At 34.5% G+C, this 17453-nt stretch overlaps 3 protein-coding genes across 3 annotated transcripts; 1 reads left to right on the forward strand and 2 right to left on the reverse strand.

The window, feature by feature from the left end:
• Positions 1–2406: 2406 nt before the first annotated feature.
• Positions 2407–4673, forward strand: LOC104105878 (protein POLLENLESS 3-LIKE 2-like). The gene is made up of 4 exons (XM_009614296.4): positions 2407–2745; positions 2962–3174; positions 3284–3439; positions 3536–4673. The coding sequence occupies exons 1-4, from the start codon at positions 2578–2580 to the stop codon at positions 4406–4408; spliced, it is 1410 nt and encodes a 469-aa protein (XP_009612591.1). The 5' UTR covers positions 2407–2577; the 3' UTR covers positions 4409–4673.
• Positions 4674–4773: 100 nt separating this feature from the next.
• Positions 4774–8298, reverse strand: LOC104105877 (L-ascorbate peroxidase 3-like). Its single transcript, XM_009614295.4, has 8 exons — positions 7941–8298; positions 7414–7463; positions 6961–7026; positions 6804–6852; positions 6194–6279; positions 6024–6088; positions 5821–5923; positions 4774–5232 (listed from the first exon to the last, which is right to left on the reverse strand). The coding sequence occupies exons 1-8, from the start codon at positions 8173–8175 to the stop codon at positions 4972–4974; spliced, it is 915 nt and encodes a 304-aa protein (XP_009612590.1). The 5' UTR covers positions 8176–8298; the 3' UTR covers positions 4774–4971.
• Positions 8299–12637: 4339 nt separating this feature from the next.
• LOC104105876 (L-ascorbate peroxidase 3-like) lies at positions 12638–16617 on the reverse strand. The gene is made up of 9 exons (XM_009614294.4): positions 16367–16617; positions 16153–16277; positions 15325–15374; positions 15078–15143; positions 14933–14981; positions 13962–14044; positions 13787–13866; positions 13590–13692; positions 12638–13058 (listed from the first exon to the last, which is right to left on the reverse strand). The coding sequence occupies exons 1-9, from the start codon at positions 16480–16482 to the stop codon at positions 12861–12863; spliced, it is 870 nt and encodes a 289-aa protein (XP_009612589.1). The 5' UTR covers positions 16483–16617; the 3' UTR covers positions 12638–12860.
• Between the last annotated feature and the right edge of the window lie 836 nt (positions 16618–17453).

Consider the following 17453-nt stretch of genomic DNA (forward strand, 5'->3'; position numbering starts at 1 on the left):
GGTTTGTGTTACCAAGCCATTTCGTAATACCCATAATGATCTGTCTAGTAGAGAGATTTTTTATTATCCTAGGTGCACATACTTATCATACTGTCATATACTAATGACAATTTTTTCTGGTTGGATGAAAGCAACTATTAACTTGCTGATAGGGAATATATTCATATCATTGATCATGCTATAAAAGAGAATTGACAATCCAACTGCAACATTCTCTTGCTATAGGTATCTACCATAGCAGTCATAATTCCTGTAGGATATTAAAGTCAATCTTAACTTTGCTTTGCCTTTTAGTGTTGTATTAGAGTTAAGCTTATGTACCATCCTTATGAGAAATTTTGGATTTTTTCTTTATTGTCGATAGTATGATAGTAGTAGCTTTCTTGAAATGTTAGTACATATGCTAGTTATGAATTTAAGAAAAGGCTTATGTGCGAGATAAAATTAATCCCCTTCATGAATATTATATATATATATAAAAAAAGAAATTCCTAGGTGAAAATATCATTCTTGCTTGGTAAATCTTATAAGATTTAAGTTCCGATGGAAATATGATACTCCTATAGTAACTGCGTACCAAGTCAATTGAAGTCTTTAATATCTCTGACTTTTATTATAATAATTGTTATAATTTTCTCTGTTAGGAAACATTTATGGAAAATGGTTTATTTTTCATTCTCTGTTAGGAAACATTTTTGAATTAATAATATATATTATATGAATTATTTTCAATAGATTAGAAAAGGAATAAATTACTGTAGCTCATTGTACAATCAAATTACATAATTATACGAAGAAAATGAGTTCTGAAAAAGAAAAAAAAAAACTACTAAATCGAAAACTTTTTAACAAAAAAAAGAGCTCGTCAAGGACTCATAAACTAATTTTTTTTACAACAAAAAGATAATTATATGATTTTCCATATCAAGTCCTAAATATTAGGCAATTAATTAAATGATTGTCCATACATATTGAAAAATAATTAATGACTATTCCTACATATTAAGAAAATAACTAAAATTACTACTTTGTCTAATATAAAATATAGAGCCCGTTTGGATTAGCTGATTTGAAGTAGCTGATAAGCATTAGGTGCTGAAAAGCATTTTTAAGTGCTGAAACTGATTTAATAAATAAGCAGTTACGCGTTTGGATACAAGTGCTGAAATTGATAATAAGCTGCTACAGTATTTGATAAAAAAGTGCTAATAAGCTTTTTTTCTGTTAAAATGACTTAAATAACTTTATAAGTGTTTACACCTATAAGGGCGTAATATCTTCAAAATTTTAGATTCCAAATCGATCCAAATACAAAATATTTTATTTGTCATTTTATTTTAAATACAACTGTGCTTAGATAAGATAAATTTTATGATAAATATAATTTATTTTATGATAAGCATATAATCATAAGTTATAATAATTGATAAAAGTTTCTCAGTAAAAAATAAACCTAAATAGGACAAAATATTTGAAGAGAAACAAAAAATGTCTTTATCAGCACAACACTTAGAAAGCAACATAACAAAATATTTGACATGTCCTCATTTATTATATATAGTTCAAAGATTAATACACAATCACATAGATATAAATATGCAAAGGAATAGAGAATTTGCTTATCTTAAATAGTCAATGAGCATTGCAGACTTGAAGAGGCGGAGGGAGGAGGTTAGGTTGAAATAGTACTTGAGGCAGTGAGTATTGATGCAAGAGTTTTGTTCTAAAAAAGAATATTTAAGAATAAAATAGTAAAAATTTTGGTCAAACTTAAAGTGCTTATAAGCTAAAAATTTATAAGTTGGGGGTGACCAGCTTATGGCTTTTGGCTTGTTTTTGACTTATAAGCACTTGGCTTATAAGCACTTTTAACTTTACCAAACGCGTAGATAAGCCGAAAAGTGCTTATAAGCTACTTTTTGACCAGCTTATAAGCTTAGCCAAACACCCTCATATTCTTAAAGGGTAAAAAAGACGAACGACGTTTCGCTAAGGGCCTTAGTGTTTTTAATATAGTATAAATATAGATAGATAGATAAAATATTGAAAGTGCCCAATCTAATTTTATAAAGGACATGCATTTCTTACTCATTTATTACCAAGCACGGAAGCTTTCCCAAACAGTGAATTCCCTTCATCATGGAAAGTGGAAACAAAGTTACCCTTCACCATCTTCATTAATTATAGTTGAATTAAAGTCAGGGGGGCAAAACGAAACTGTAAATACTTGGAGGACGAATAAACATAAACGCAAAGTTAGGGGGAACATACACGCATCGCGCGTCTTCGTAAAAAATAATGAGAAACGCAACGGCTAGTAAGTAAAACGGTAACCTCCTCAACGGTCGAATAATTCGAAAGTACTCTCCCTAAATTAGACCCAACTCGTAACTTTGTCTCTCCGTCTCTATCCCCTCTTTTCTATTTTTGTTCTATTCTCCTCCTTACACTTCTCAACTCTCCCCCTGCCTCCATTGCTGTTCACATTCCACATATTCTTGGCAAGTTTCTGCTCACATTTCACATACTCTTGGCAATATAGCAAGTGCGAATTCAAGACTAATCTAATAGTAGAAAATGTTGCAAGATATGTGGAATGCACCGCCAGGTTTCAGACCCACAAAATCGGCTCCATCTTCTCCGGCTAAACCCCTCGGAGTCTCAAGAACTCGTTCTGAATCCTTTCACGTTGCCCACAAAGTCCCCGTCGGTGACAGCCCTTATGTCCGAGCCAAAAATGTTCAAGTAAGCTTCTTGGTGTACCCCATATAATTTTTCTGAGTCTTAACCTATCAGAAAATGATCATTTGAATGTAGGGGCGGATGTGGGCCGTAAGATATGGGTTCATCCGAACTCAGTTGTTTTGGCTAAGCTTCACTAACTAAGTTGTATTGTTCTGATTGGTTGGTTCTACTATGAATTGATGTGATGTTTTTTTTTGGGTTCATTTATACTTTCAGTTGGTAGAAAAGGATCCAGAAAGGGCAATTCCATTGTTTTGGGCAGCTATAAATGCAGGAGATAGAGTGGATAGTGCTCTCAAAGATATGGCTATTGTAATGAAGCAACAAAATCGGGCTGAAGAAGCCGTTGAAGCTATTAAATCTTTGAGAAGTAGGTGTTCAGATCAAGCACAAGAGGCTCTTGACAACATCCTCTTGGACCTCTACAAGGTCTCCTATCATTTCAAATTATACACTTCATAAAAGAGCAACAAGTTTTCAATCCCCCCCCCCCTGCATTCTACCTAGCAATAACAATTTTCATAATTAATATGTGCAGAGATGTGGGAGATTGGATGACCAAATAAAGCTGTTGAGGCACAAGTTGTTTTTGATACAACAAGGTTTGGCCTTTAATGGGAAGCGCACCAAGACAGCGAGATCCCAGGGGAAGAAGTTTCAGGTTTCTGTGGAGCAAGAAGCAACTAGATTACTGGTAAATAACACAATTCTGAGACTTTTTAAATTCTTAGTCTTTTGGTCTTACACACAATATAAGATAAAAATCAAGTCTTTTTATTATATCTTTCAGGGGAATTTAGGGTGGGCGCTGATGCAGCAAAATAACTACATTGAAGCAGAAGATGCTTATAGGAGAGCACTAGTAATTGCACCAGACAACAACAAGATGTGCAATTTGGGCATTTGTTTGATGAAACAAGGGAGAGTTGGCGAGGCGAAAGAGACACTTCGGAGAGTTAAACCAGCAATGGTAGATGGCCCTAGAGGTGTAGATTCCCATCTCAAGGCCTACGAAAGAGCACAACAAATGCTCCGTGATCTCGAGTCTGAAATGATGAATAAAGGTGGTGATAGAATTGAACAAAGCAAGTTGTTTGATGCATTCTTGGGGTCTTCTGCTATCTGGCAGCCTCAGCCTTGCAAGGAACATAATAGCAGCACTTTGAGTAGTAATGCCAAGTCAATCCAACCTCAAGATGAATTTGCTAATGAGAACATCAATTCTACTAACATCATCACAAACCAGACAGTTCCTTCACTGCAAAAGAGTATGTTGAAACCATATATGAACCTCAATATCGACGCTCCACCATTTTATTCATCCAAGATTATGAAGGAGCCGGCGAGTACCCTGTTTCCAGAAGGTCTTAAAAGAACAAGATCTGGAAATGCAGCTAACTTTATGAGAAAAGAGTCTCAGGGAACATTCACAGAACCAGAGAATAAGATGAGAAAGCAGTCGATTTCACCAGAGAAAACAGAGGATAGATGGGCAGGGTTGCTGCCTGATAGCAAGGATTTTGAAGAGGCTATAATTGCTGCTGCTCTGGGCTCAAGTGAAGAAACATTCAAGCCTAAAGATAGTGGAATCCCTCCAAGGAAAGTTGACAAAAGGTTGAGGGTTTTTCAAGACATTACCTTGTCCATGAGTCCGCGAGCCTGACTAACATTATTGATTTTTAACTATGATTAGTAGTAATCTAATTGCATTTTTAAATTAAGTAAGATCAAATTTTAACAATCATTGGAGATAAACTTGTTCTCCTTTACTCATACTTCCTCGAGGAGGTCGTATGCAGTATGTTGGTAACACCCTAATGTCTTTAGGCAGGGTATAATTATTGTTACTTGGTGCCTTGGGAATTCAGGCATCTTCTATTTTTGCCTATATGGCAACTAATCTTCAATAAAAAAGTTATTTTTTCTCATGTAATTGGCTTATTTTCTGTTCTCTTTCCCGAGTGTATGCAAAATGTGATGCAATCTATGAACAATTCTTGCTCAGCCAGGAATAATTGAATAACAGAATTCTGAATATTTAAGTCACCAAAGGCACTTTTTTTATTACCAATACATTTGAGTAATTACACACTCAAGTTAATGATAAAACATGGAGAAGATTTATTATTAATGAAACATGGAGCTATATTCAATTTCCACTCTCTTTTTTATTGTTGTTCAGTTTCAGTTTACAATTTTTTACGTCTATTGAGTTCACCACCAATGTTACTGGAACTGGTGTGACGAATGCTTACTAGCTCTCCTCCTGTGGATTAGATAGAAGAAACTGAATATTACAACAGCGGCTGCAACAGCAACTCCGACAGCCCTTTGTGCCACCGGGGTGTTCTTCACTGCTGACGTGCCTTTTTCCAATGCGGATCTGCCTTTTTCCAATGTAGATCTGAAAAATGATGAATGTGGTAATCCAAGCTCTGACAGCTTCTTGTGTGACTCTATGTAGTCCCTGAAGAAAGCCTCTTTGTCCTGTCACAGAAATAAGAGTAACAGAAATAACATCAGAAAACTTATGAGTAAGACTGTTTAGCTGGAAGGTTTTAACAATAATGCAGCTCTTATGGTTACAGCAGATGTGCATACTGTTAATCAGAAGAAAGTTCTCAAACAGTATCGTCGCTTTCTCGTGAGACAAGCAATTCCATTTATTTGCTTACTCATGAGAGTAACACATCTACCCTAAGTTGCGATATATTCCAGTGGCATTCCCATAATGTGGGTTTTTATGCTTGTCAAACCACCAAAAGGACATAATGGTCTACCGCACAAAATTGCCTAGCAATCAATGTTGAGACGTGCTGGACTTATCATCCATGTGAGTTATAGTAGCTCTGATACGCGACCAAAAGTTGCAGGGTGGTAGATGTCGCATGTAAGAGAAGCAAAGACATGGTCACAAACATGAAAAGATAAAATCTCCAGTTACTTAGCTGGTCTTGCTGGTTTTATAGTGTTACTTTCCTTCTTAAATGACACAAGTTGTATGATGACAGTTTCTGATGTGTTGCAATAATTGAACTATGACAATCCACATGGTATGAGCTATATTAATAATACCTTTGCATAAAGTTGCACATAGCCGCGGAATTTTGTATCTTCAAGTAGAGCTTTATCAGTGGGAAGTAATTGCAAGAGACTTGAATCCTGCTTGAGGAGCTCCCTAAGAGATCATCGTATCATTTGGGCAAATAAAAATGAGAATTTTTCTTTTTAATCAAGGGCGAAATATAAAAGAAGTCAGAATGTATAGTAAATCATACACAAAGTATGAGTTGTCAAATTCAGGGCCCCCAACTCCAAAGGTCTTCGAATAAGCCCTTTTAGCCTGCAGCAGCAAACCAAAAAGAGGAACATTAAGCCAAACTGCACATATGTCTGAGAAATATCAGTATCTTGATGCAGATCCATAGTAATCCATATATAGTAATACCAGTTTGAGGCCTGCAGATAATGCTACTATATCCTTGTCCCCAGAGAGTCCCATTCTGTGAAAGACTTCCCTTAAATCCGATGGACCTAAAAAAAGTATCAAGAAAAGGAACACAGTAAGCGATACAAGACGTGCGGAGGAATATAGCACTGAGCCCTATAAATTTATGCCAAATATTATAATTTCTCCAGGGTTACTGATAACAGTTGTAGCAATATTCACGATATTAGCAATCCAATCCAGTTCATGGTCACTGTTTATAATATTGAAGAGCTTCACCAGTTGGAATATGCTTCTTCTTTTTTTGCCTTTCTCAAAAGTTCTAAAAAATAAATGGAATTGCAAGTGGAACGCGCTTAGAAGACTATGCAATTAGTGCAAATCACAAAGAAAGTATAAGAAACTAAAGAATGTCATCTCCAAGATTATCGACATGTAACCGGATACATAGATGCAGAACGAAGCAAGAACTAAAATAGGCATCAAATATAGCATAACGAAGTAAATGGAATGATAAAGCTTTCATTTATGCACTGAATCAAATCCTCATTAGTTTAACTGAAATGACAGAATATTGATCAGCAAAGTCAACATTTTTCAGCGGAATAACCTTGTTTGCCACCAGGAAGGCACCCTTCATTTGGTGAAATTGATGAATCCTGGTATAAATTAAAGGTGGAAGTTAGTAGTGAAGATAAGTAAGTTCATTTACATGGATTAAAAATAAATAAAGGAATTATTTAATTGTTCATCCTTCCTTTGCATACCTTTCTACCAGGAACAAATTCGATTATTGGACCACCAAGTGCTTTAACAGCAACAACCCCAGCAAGCTGCACTCCCAAATAAAAAGGTACTCCACTAATTAAGCAAAATGTCTATTCTATAAGAACCAGTATATTTTTTTCTCTTTTTAAACACTAGCATGCATCTGGCATTAATTAGCAAACCCCTACTTATCACAAAAATTAAGCAGCCCCTTCTCCAAAATAAAAGGGCAGCCCGGTGCACAAAGCATTCCGCGTTCACGCAAGGTCCAGAAAAGGGACGCACCATAAGGGGCTATAATATAGATAATTTACCTTGATGCAAGCATCAGCGGTTGATTCTATGGCTCGAATCCGTGAACTAGGTCACACGGAGACAACTTGACAATTGCTCCAAGGCTTCCCTTCCCCTTCCTCAAAATGGACAACAAATTATTGACACAAGTATCTCACCTGATAAAGGTCAGGATACGTTATCGTGGGATGATTGACCTTGATATTTTCTGCACTCCAGATAAAATATATATAAGGCATTAATTAATTGGAAGTTAGTATTAACAAAAGAACTACCTAATATATAAACAAAAGATAGGCATTGGAGTATGCCGTATTCAGAAGACAATGCCCGGATTATCTTTGGACAAAATTAGAAAGGAAAAAAGATTGCCTGCTTCTTGAAATGAGTAAGATGACTAATTAAATTCTTCAACGTATAAACTTTTGTTTTTCGAAAAAAAGACTTTCTAATCCTAAGGAGAATTTTCGAATATAATCGAATGATCAACTTTTCATCTTCAAATGAAAAGTCCACAAAGGTAAACATAACAAAACATTAATTAGTAGCTGCAAAGATCCACGAGCAGGCAAAAATGTTCATGTACTTTAAACGGAAATCAATTAAGAAACAAACCGTTGCACTAAAAATTGATTTTATCAATGAGAATATAAATTTGGTGGTAAAGGCCAAAAATGAAGCTCACCAATTGCTGTTCTGAGATCATTATTGGCAGCTTGAGTCTTTATTTTAGCATCAGTAGTAGACGTAGTAATTCCTGCATCAGAATTGGCGGCAGAAGAAATTGAGAATTGGCAAGCGTACGCTAAACGAAGCAGATCACGAGCACTGTACTTGTTGCTGGCTATAAGATTTTGAAGCTCTATTCGTGCTCTCTCTATCTCATTCCTATACTCCGCATCTACTACTGGTACTGCCATTGATTTATATATAATACTAATATGATACACTGAAACTTTATATTTCTATATATATGCCAATAGAGGTCGATTGTGACCTTTTCTTCTAATTTTGATGAATGAATAATTCAATGTTATGAAACGAGGATTATGTATAGAGCAATATATAGGGAGGGGAATTTTATAAGCATGAAGTGAAGAAGCAACGAATATGGAACAACAAAAGAAACGAATTTGTTATTTTGCTTCTTCTAATGACACTGAACGTGAATAACATGGAGGGGGCAAATCCGGAAATAAATCGTGCTACGTGTGATGTGGGTCTTTTATTGGAAAAATAAGGAATATCTATATTACTCGATAAGTTCACCATTGAATGACAGTCAAAGCTTTGCTATTCAAAGCTTTGTTATTGGAAGACTAGAAGTTCACCATTGAATGTCATTCAAAGCTTTGCTATCGAAAATATAATTTTTTGAGTTTGTTAATTGTTCGGATTGGGTGTTGTTCCAATTGATTGAAAATATCAAAAGGAGTTCAAAATTTAAATTTGAAGTGATTTGGAGTAGATTTGAGCAAGATTTGAGTTAAATTTCAAAAAAGACGCAAGGAAGAAGACGAAGTCAGTTTTTTGTATAATTATGGATAATCTTGTATAATAGTGTATATGAGTGTACAAACACATCTTATACACTTTTATACACCTTTATACAAGCGTCTATAGACGAACTTCTTCCACGATTTTTAATTGTAATTCTTGTTCAAAACCAATACAAATCTCCATTAAATGACTTCAAATTTTATATACAACCTCCTTATCATTACTAAAAATTATCTGTTTATCGACGCAAATTACACACGGACGTCTCTCGGTAGCAAGGCTTTACCGAAGGAAGTCCGTCGGTAAGTGGTAGGTAAGTAAATTCTTTTTCGGTAAAATAAACCGACAGAATCCCTCGGTAATTGCCGATGGACCCCATCAGAAAACCATCAGTACATTTCTGACAGTAGTTGGTCAAATAATTTTACTTACCGACAAATATATGTCGGTATATTATAAAATAATATTAATACCGACGGATATCCGTCGGTAAATTAAAAATAATAATTTAATATTACCGACGGATACCATCGGTAAATTTAGAATTTTAATTTAGTAATTTAAAAATTAAAAATATGAATAAATTCATATTCCGATGGATATCCGTCGGTATTTTCAACAAAATTTGAGGTTCAAGTCTACCGACGGACTCCCTCGCTAATTAAGAATTCTGGATTGAAAATGAATAAGTGTTCCGACGGACTCTGTAGGTAAGTCCCTCGGTAAATCTGGTACATTTTTTGCAGGGAGTGCTTATTTTTTGCTAGACTACCTGCCAGCCAGAATATTACAATAGAAACAGAAATGCAACCACAATAAAACACAAATTAACAACAACAACAAAATTTTATAAACTATCCAAACATCCAAATTATCTCATCAAACATCAAAACTATCCGGCCAAACTTCAAAATGTAATATTCAAAGTTAACATCCAACTAAACAACAATCCAACCAAATATAAAATCACTCCTCATCTTCTTCATCATTTATATTATTTCCATCACTTTCATCCTCTTCATAAATATGGCTTTTTGCGGAGAGCGGGGCAAGCCGATTAAGTGGTTCGCTTGAGCCTTGAGGGACTCGATGTCATTCCTAGGTGCGTCTCTAATCTTCTCTTCATGCTTTCTTTTTTCTCATTCATCCGCATAGTTCCTAGAAAGTTGTTGAATCGTTCGTCGCATCTCCTCAAAGTCCTCATTTAGTGTATAATTATTAATGTATAGGCTAATCAATCACTAACATTACTTATATAAGGATGCCACTAGTTCACTAATACTTAGTGTTATTATTAATGTATACAGGCTAATCAATCACCAACATTATTTACAAATATATTATTAATACACCTATACTTCGTGTAATTATCAATCTACAAGCTAAATACAACTAATACATGTTTACTTAGTATATTATCAATGTGTATGATAATTAATTATTAACGTTACTTAAGGACACCGTTAATACACTTCTTACTTACAGTAATTATCAATTTATAAGATAAACCATCACTAATATTTCTTACGAAAACGACTAATACACTTCTTCTTAGTGTGTAACTATTAATGTATAGGTTAATCAATGTAGTTAAGGATACTACAAATTCACTTTTACTTTGTGTAATTATAAATTACTAAGCTAATTACCACTAATATATTTTTAAGTAGTGTAATTACCTCCACTTAGTGTAAATTTCAATAAATAAGCTAATCAACCACTAAGATAGATAATTAAGTAACTACTTACCGAGGGACTTACCAACGGTCTCCTTCAATATGGTGTAATAAAAAATATAAAATAATTATGTATAAGATTATATATTTAAGTTACCGACGGAAATACATCGGTATTGTAAGAATAAAATTCAAAATATTATATAAATGCAATAACAATTGAGTAGCACTATAATCTTTATTTTCTTTTTTATTTATTTTTTTAAAAGCACCGAGAGACACCGTCGGTATCTAAAAAATAATTCAAAAATATAAATACAAAATGTTCCGAGGGAGTCCGTCGGTAAAGTACCGACAGAGTGCATCGGTACAACCAATTAAATTTTGATCGGTCAAAGTATCATTATTTACCGAGAGTTGTCCGTCGGTTATTTTTTTTTTTTAAAATAGAAATTAAAAAGTTCAAAAGTTCCGAGGGACTCCGTCGGAAAGTCCCTCGGAATAGCGACGGAAAAAAGTCCGGCGATACTGCTGCGTCGGTAAACAACTATTTTTTAGTAGTGATATATACTATTTCTAACAAGTCTAAATAACACTCACTCCAAATTTCTCACAAAATCAAATTCGGAATTTAAACCCACATATTTAAGCTTGTTAAAAATTTAATTTTCACCACCCAAATGGATTTGGTTTGTTGAACTAATATTTGAGTCACAGAGTCCAAAATTAACTTAAAAGCTTGAGCAATTTTTTTAAAAAATTAAATAGTAATTTTAAGAACCTATTGAAGTTGGATGTTGGGTCTTAGCCTATTATTTTTGGGCTAGTTGTAAATTGAAATGCGGACTATAAAATTGAAAAGTGCGGATCTCAGTTGTTCTTATGTGGAATTTTCCCCAACTTTTTTAGTTATTCGCTTATTCATTTAATAACTTGCCATCTCGTATCTTCTTTTTTTTTTTTTTTTTTGCTGTTTAAAATCAAATTTTAAGTTTCATTGAGTGTACAGCATCAAGAGGAGTAGGAAAATCTTTTTAGAATATCAGCAGGGATAATAGAGCAGCTACTTCGATTTCTCGTCTCACACTATCATGCAGGTTTTTGTATGAACAAGAATTAGATAGTTTTCGTTGGATGGATGTACTCGGATTAAAGGGATATAAAAAAAAATTATAACAAAAAAATATTTTTAAAAGTGTCATACAAAATTTCAAAATTAAGGCTGAAATTACTCTAACTTGAGTTAGCATATCAGACCAAAATTTTCTTAGTTAAATACTCATAGGTGTAAAGAATTTAACTTGAAGTTTGAAATACATTAGCCAAAACATTTCATGCAAGCGGAGCAGTGGGAGTCGTTTTATTCCTAGATAGTTATGCAGATATTATAGTATGAGATTATTATTATTATTATTATTATTATTATTATTATTATTATTATTATGTGATGAATAACTTAAGCATGTGTTAGTAATACATAGTTTAATAACTTAAGCATGTATTAGTAAGATATAGTTCAACACTGCAAACCGACTGTTGAATTAGTTGCACAAATTTTATAGGTATGGTGTTTCGTAGTGAAATCTACTTGTTCAGGTTGCTTGCCATGTTCTAATAAACATGTAATGACTAAGACATTCTTTTATACCTGAAAGAATGCCTTATGTAAGTTGGAAATAAAAAAAATGCCTTATGTAAAATAAAGTTAGAAATATAATTGTTCAATGCGTAATGTGAAAGTATTACTTAGTATAAAAAACACCCGTTTTATCCCTCGCAATAGTAAATAATCCGTTTATGATGATATAAACTCCATTAGAGATTGGACTAAAACTACTCATTTTGTTTAATTGAGGATAAATTTGATTAGTCAAAACCACCTCGTTTCATCCTAGTCATGCCCCAAATTTCCAAATTACGAAAGTACAATAAGCAAACAACTAGAATGGTCGATCGCATTGATGGGACTGAAACGACCCCTTTTTGAAATTGATTCAAGCATTTAAATTAAACTAAAGGCTATTTACGATATTTCAATCGGGTTTTTGATTTGCGACTTCTCTCATATATAAGATTAAAAGTACAACAGTGTCTCCTATTTCCTTTTTGCAACAAATTATCATAGGTGACAATTAGTAGAAAACAGAGGGTTAAGAGTGTGATGCCATTATGAGGAATATATTTGAACCATAAGTGGAACTATGTATAGTTCAAATTCGCCAAAGGCATGTTATTCTATACTTGAGTAGCTACGAGCAGCACATCCCAAGATTTATTGATGAAAAATAACGAAATACAAGGATCATCTTTGCGGTGTCAGTAACAATCATCAATCTAGTATATGCCATTGTAATTATGGAGCTATTCAGTTGCCAATTTGCTTTCAATTGAGTCCGCCAATGTAATGGAACTTGTGTGCTTGCCTATGCTTACTTGATTCTCCTGTTGAGTTCATAGAAGTAACTCAGTATTACAACAGTTGCTGCAACAGCAACTCCAACAGCACCTTGTGCCAACACCGTGCTGTTTTTTACTGCTAACTTGAAGCAAGATGAAGGTGGTGCAAATCCAAGCTCTGAGAGCTTCTTGTGTGACTCTGCATAGTCTCTGAAGAAAGCCTCTTCGTCCTGTCGTAGAAATAAGTAGATATAAGCTATTACAGAAAAAGTTTTTGCGTGAGATTGTTTAGGAAAAAACAATTTGTGAGATTGCCAGAAGTTTTGAAGAATAATGCAGCTCTTTAGTCAAATGGATATGCATAATGGTTAAGTTGGAAGAAAGATTCAAAGAGGATTGTTATCATTCATTTGCTCAGTAAAGATATATGAGAGTGACAAACCTTGGGGTGGACCAGTCAAGGATATACTATGTTGCAAAACATTCCAGTGCCCTTACCACAGTTTTATGCGTGTCAAACCATCAATAGGAAATAATGGTCTAGCACGAAATCCTTAGTTATAATCAATGTATGAGAAAGCAAAGAATAGCAACAGAGTGACAAATGATAGATAAATTTCCAGCAATTTAGCCAGCCTTGCTGGGTTTTAATGTTACTCTCCTTCTTGCATTATGCAATATTGTCTAGTAGTAACAAATTTAAATGATGTATTACAACAATTGACCATTAAAACTATGCACAGTAACATGAGCTATAATACCTTTGCATAAAGTTCCACATAAGGGCAGAACAGTGGATCTTCAACCAGAGCTTTATCAGTGGGAAGTTTCAAGAGACCTTCTGAATCCTCCTTGAGGAGCTCCCTAAGAGATCATTATCATTTGGGCAAGCAGTCATGAAAATTTTCTTTTAACAATGGTGAAATATAAAAGAGGTTCATGATTATACTAATCTTACACAAAGTATGAGTTGTCAAATTTCAAAGGCTCTTTAGTCCAAGGGCCCTCAAAGCCAGATCTCTCTGGATGTGCTCTTCCCTGCAACAGGAAACACAAAAGAGGAACTTTAAGACAAACGCATTCATGCGTAAGAATATATCAGTATCTAGATTCAGATCCATGTGATATAATACCAGTGTGTGGCCTCCAGATAATGCCACTATATCTTTGTCAGTGAGTCCCATTCTGTAAAAGACAACCCTCAAGTGTGGTGGGCCTAAAAAGGCATTAGAATGTTGAACAAAGTAAGAGATACGCAACATGCTGTCGCTGAGAATATGTTTCAAAGTCAGAGCACTCCGTTGTAGAGCACTCTCAGAAAAACATGCCCAGTTCTTAGTACTCCAAGGTAGCTTGGAGCAGTTTTGGCAATATTTACAATTTTTCCAATAGAATAATCACCAAATCCAGTTCAATGTCATTGTTCATAATATTCAAGAGCTCCCACCTATTGGAATAAGTTATTTTCCTTTACAAAATGTTCTTGAGAATAATGTGAACAAAACCAAGAAACATGTTAGGAGATAAAGCGATCAGCGCAAATTAGCAAAAAAACTAACTTATGTCATCTACAAGATTATTGACATGTGACCTTCACATAGAGATATGCAGAACCAAGGAAGAGTTTTATAAGTATTCAAGTTACTTAGGAGCAATATACTGCAAGAACAATAATTAGTCACCATATATGGCATAAAGAGGATAAGTAATGTAAATAGGATAGGTAAAGCTTCACTTAATTTTATGAACTGAATTATGAACTGAATCAAGTTTAACTAAATTTTCACAGTGCACCTCAATAAATTCGGTCAGTATTGTTTCTGTAGTTCTAAGGCTAATCTTAAACAAGTAGTACAGGCTATTTAAAATTATTCGTATCCTGTGTTCTCATGGATTCTTTCTCTACTAGAGAATGAGTATGTGTTCACCTTGTCGTGGTGATATTCAGCAGAGTAAGCAACCTGTTCTATCAAATGAGAAGAATCCCAGACGGTAAACTTCAGAGTTAAGATAGATAAAATTTCTGCGTTTCTTTACCTTTTATCTGTTACTACCTTAATTTCAAATGATAGATCAGCTAAGCCAACATTTTTAGATGACTAACCTTGTTTGGCATCAGGAAGGCGTCCTTCTTCAGGTGAACTTGATGAATCCTGATAGAAAGGTGGAAGTTACTAAAGACAAGTCCATCAAATGTACCTCAAGTTTAAAATGGAAAAAGGAGGCATATTTTCATCTTTGCTGTGTACCTTTCTACCAGGGACAAAATCAACGGTAGGACCCCCAGTTACTTCAACAGCAACAACTCCAGCAAGCTGCAGTCCCAAATAAAAAGGCAATTAAGCACAATAATCTCAAATGCCATAAAGAGCAGAATATATTTGTTTCCCAATTGATACTATGCATTTGGCATCAGTGAATTGCTAATAATACAACTAAAAGTTAAGCAGAACCTTACGAAAATGGAAAACAAATCTTCGACACAAGTATCCTCACCTGGTAGAGGTCAGCATACGTAATCTTAGGACGCCTGGCCTTAATTTCCTCTGTGCTCCATACAAAAGAAAAGGCATCAGAAGATAGGATTTAATATCTCTTTCTTCAAACTTGATTAAACTGACAAAAAAAGCACTTAATATAAAAACAAAACATAGGCATTGGATGATGCTTATTCAGAAGACAATGACCAGTCTATCAAAAATTTAGAGCAACATTAGGTATTGTGTCCATTTTTCTTGAAAGGAGTAAAAATTTGATGCTAAACATAGAGAGTATAATAGAATATACAATGTTTTCAAGCAGCTTAAAAAAAACATGTGCTAGAAAAGCAGTTTTTTTGCTAGTGTAAATTAAACAGATTCAAACTTCTCCAGAATGCTTTCAACTCAAAGGTAAAAGTGCATGCACTGAGAGAGATTCTCTTCTCATGTAAAAAAAACGACACATAAGAAACTGGTCAATAATATAAGGAAGAACTCTATATACAAAACAAATTACTGAACTAATAAACTAGCTAATCCATTACAGAATTTCAAAAAAGTAAAAGTCAAAAAATCAACTTTTCTTCATCGAATGAAAACTCACACACAGTAAGCATAAGCAATATACTGTAAAACATAATTAGCTCTTAACATACAAAATCAATCAAAAGCATTCATGTACTTAAACTGAAATCATTAATATATATTATTAACCATCACATTCATAATCACTATCACTGAACACAACTTGATCATTTCCAGATCATCAGTAGATCTCTTGAGGTAATAACTATCTTAATTATGCGAAAAGTACTCCAGGAAACTAAAAGACTGAAAAGCTCACCACAAAGATCAATTGCGATTTTGAGACCGCTGTTAGCGGCATGTTTGTACTCTACCTCATTCCTGATTGATCCATCAGGTCCTCCAGTGTTTGTTGCAGCATCATACGTTCCTGCATCATGCCACCTGCAAAATAAAATATATCCCGAAAATTAAATATAATGTCAAATAAAAATCAATTTTGATTTCCACAACATTTGAAAATTTTTGCGTACGCTAAACGAAGCATAATAGGAGCACAGTTTTTGCTGGAGATAAGTGCTCGAAGATCTCTGCGTGCCTTCTCTATTTCCTTCAGATACTCTGCATCCACTATTGGTGCTGCCGCCATTGATAACACACGACGTTGCAGTACACTGATATCGTAAACTTTGACGAACGAAATTATGATACACAAGGAATATATAGAAGAAAAGAGAAGAGAGAACTTTTTTGTGAGAGTGAATTACAGAAGCAATGAATATGGAACAACACAAGAAACGAATTGGATTTTTGCTTCTTCAAGTGGAATATGGAGGGAAAATACCAAAAAGGATTATGAAGTCGCTTTCAAGAAGCGCGTTAATGACACTCGACAATCTTACGAAAATGGTTGGCGCGTGAATAAACGTGGGGATTGAAAAGCGTGGGTTATTGTTTGAGAATGTGTTGGTATGCGTGCTATGGCGTGGGCATTTCTTATCTTTTTACTATTGGCTGCCCGATGAGCTTCGTGGGCTGGCGGATCTAACGAACCTTCATTTTCTGCGTCAGCTTATTTTGTTGCTCGCTAAACCAGGCTGATCTATGACCATTCCAATTTGCATGGTTTACGGGCTTTTAGAACTCCGACTCTGTACGACCCAAGGAAAAAGCCCGTATGAGTAGAGTGCTTTCACAAGGCCATATAGGACTACTACACAATAACACAACGTACTTAGTCAGAGGTGAACCCAGAATTCAGTAATCGTGGGGCACTATGATATTCTAGAATTTATCACTGCTCATAAACATTGATACGGGGGCTTATACTAATATTTGACTATTTCTTGAAGACATTTGCAAGCATATATGAAGTTATTACGGAAGTTACCGGGTACCGGTGATCCCTCTTGTTAAAGTGTGTGTCCGCCTCTGTACTTAGTATATTCTCATAATGTGAGATCTGAGAAAAATAGTGTATATATAGACCTTATTCTTACCTCGAGGAGATAGAAAAGCTATTTCTGATAGACCTTCGGCTAAAGAAAGCTTCTCTCAGCATGTTTGAAAAAGAAAATAGTAGTGAAGAATACATGTTAAAAATAATACTAAAGACAAGCA

The sequence above is a fragment of the Nicotiana tomentosiformis genome, chromosome 2, assembly GCF_000390325.3.
Source record: "Nicotiana tomentosiformis chromosome 2, ASM39032v3, whole genome shotgun sequence".
NCBI lineage: Eukaryota > Viridiplantae > Streptophyta > Magnoliopsida > Solanales > Solanaceae > Nicotiana > Nicotiana tomentosiformis.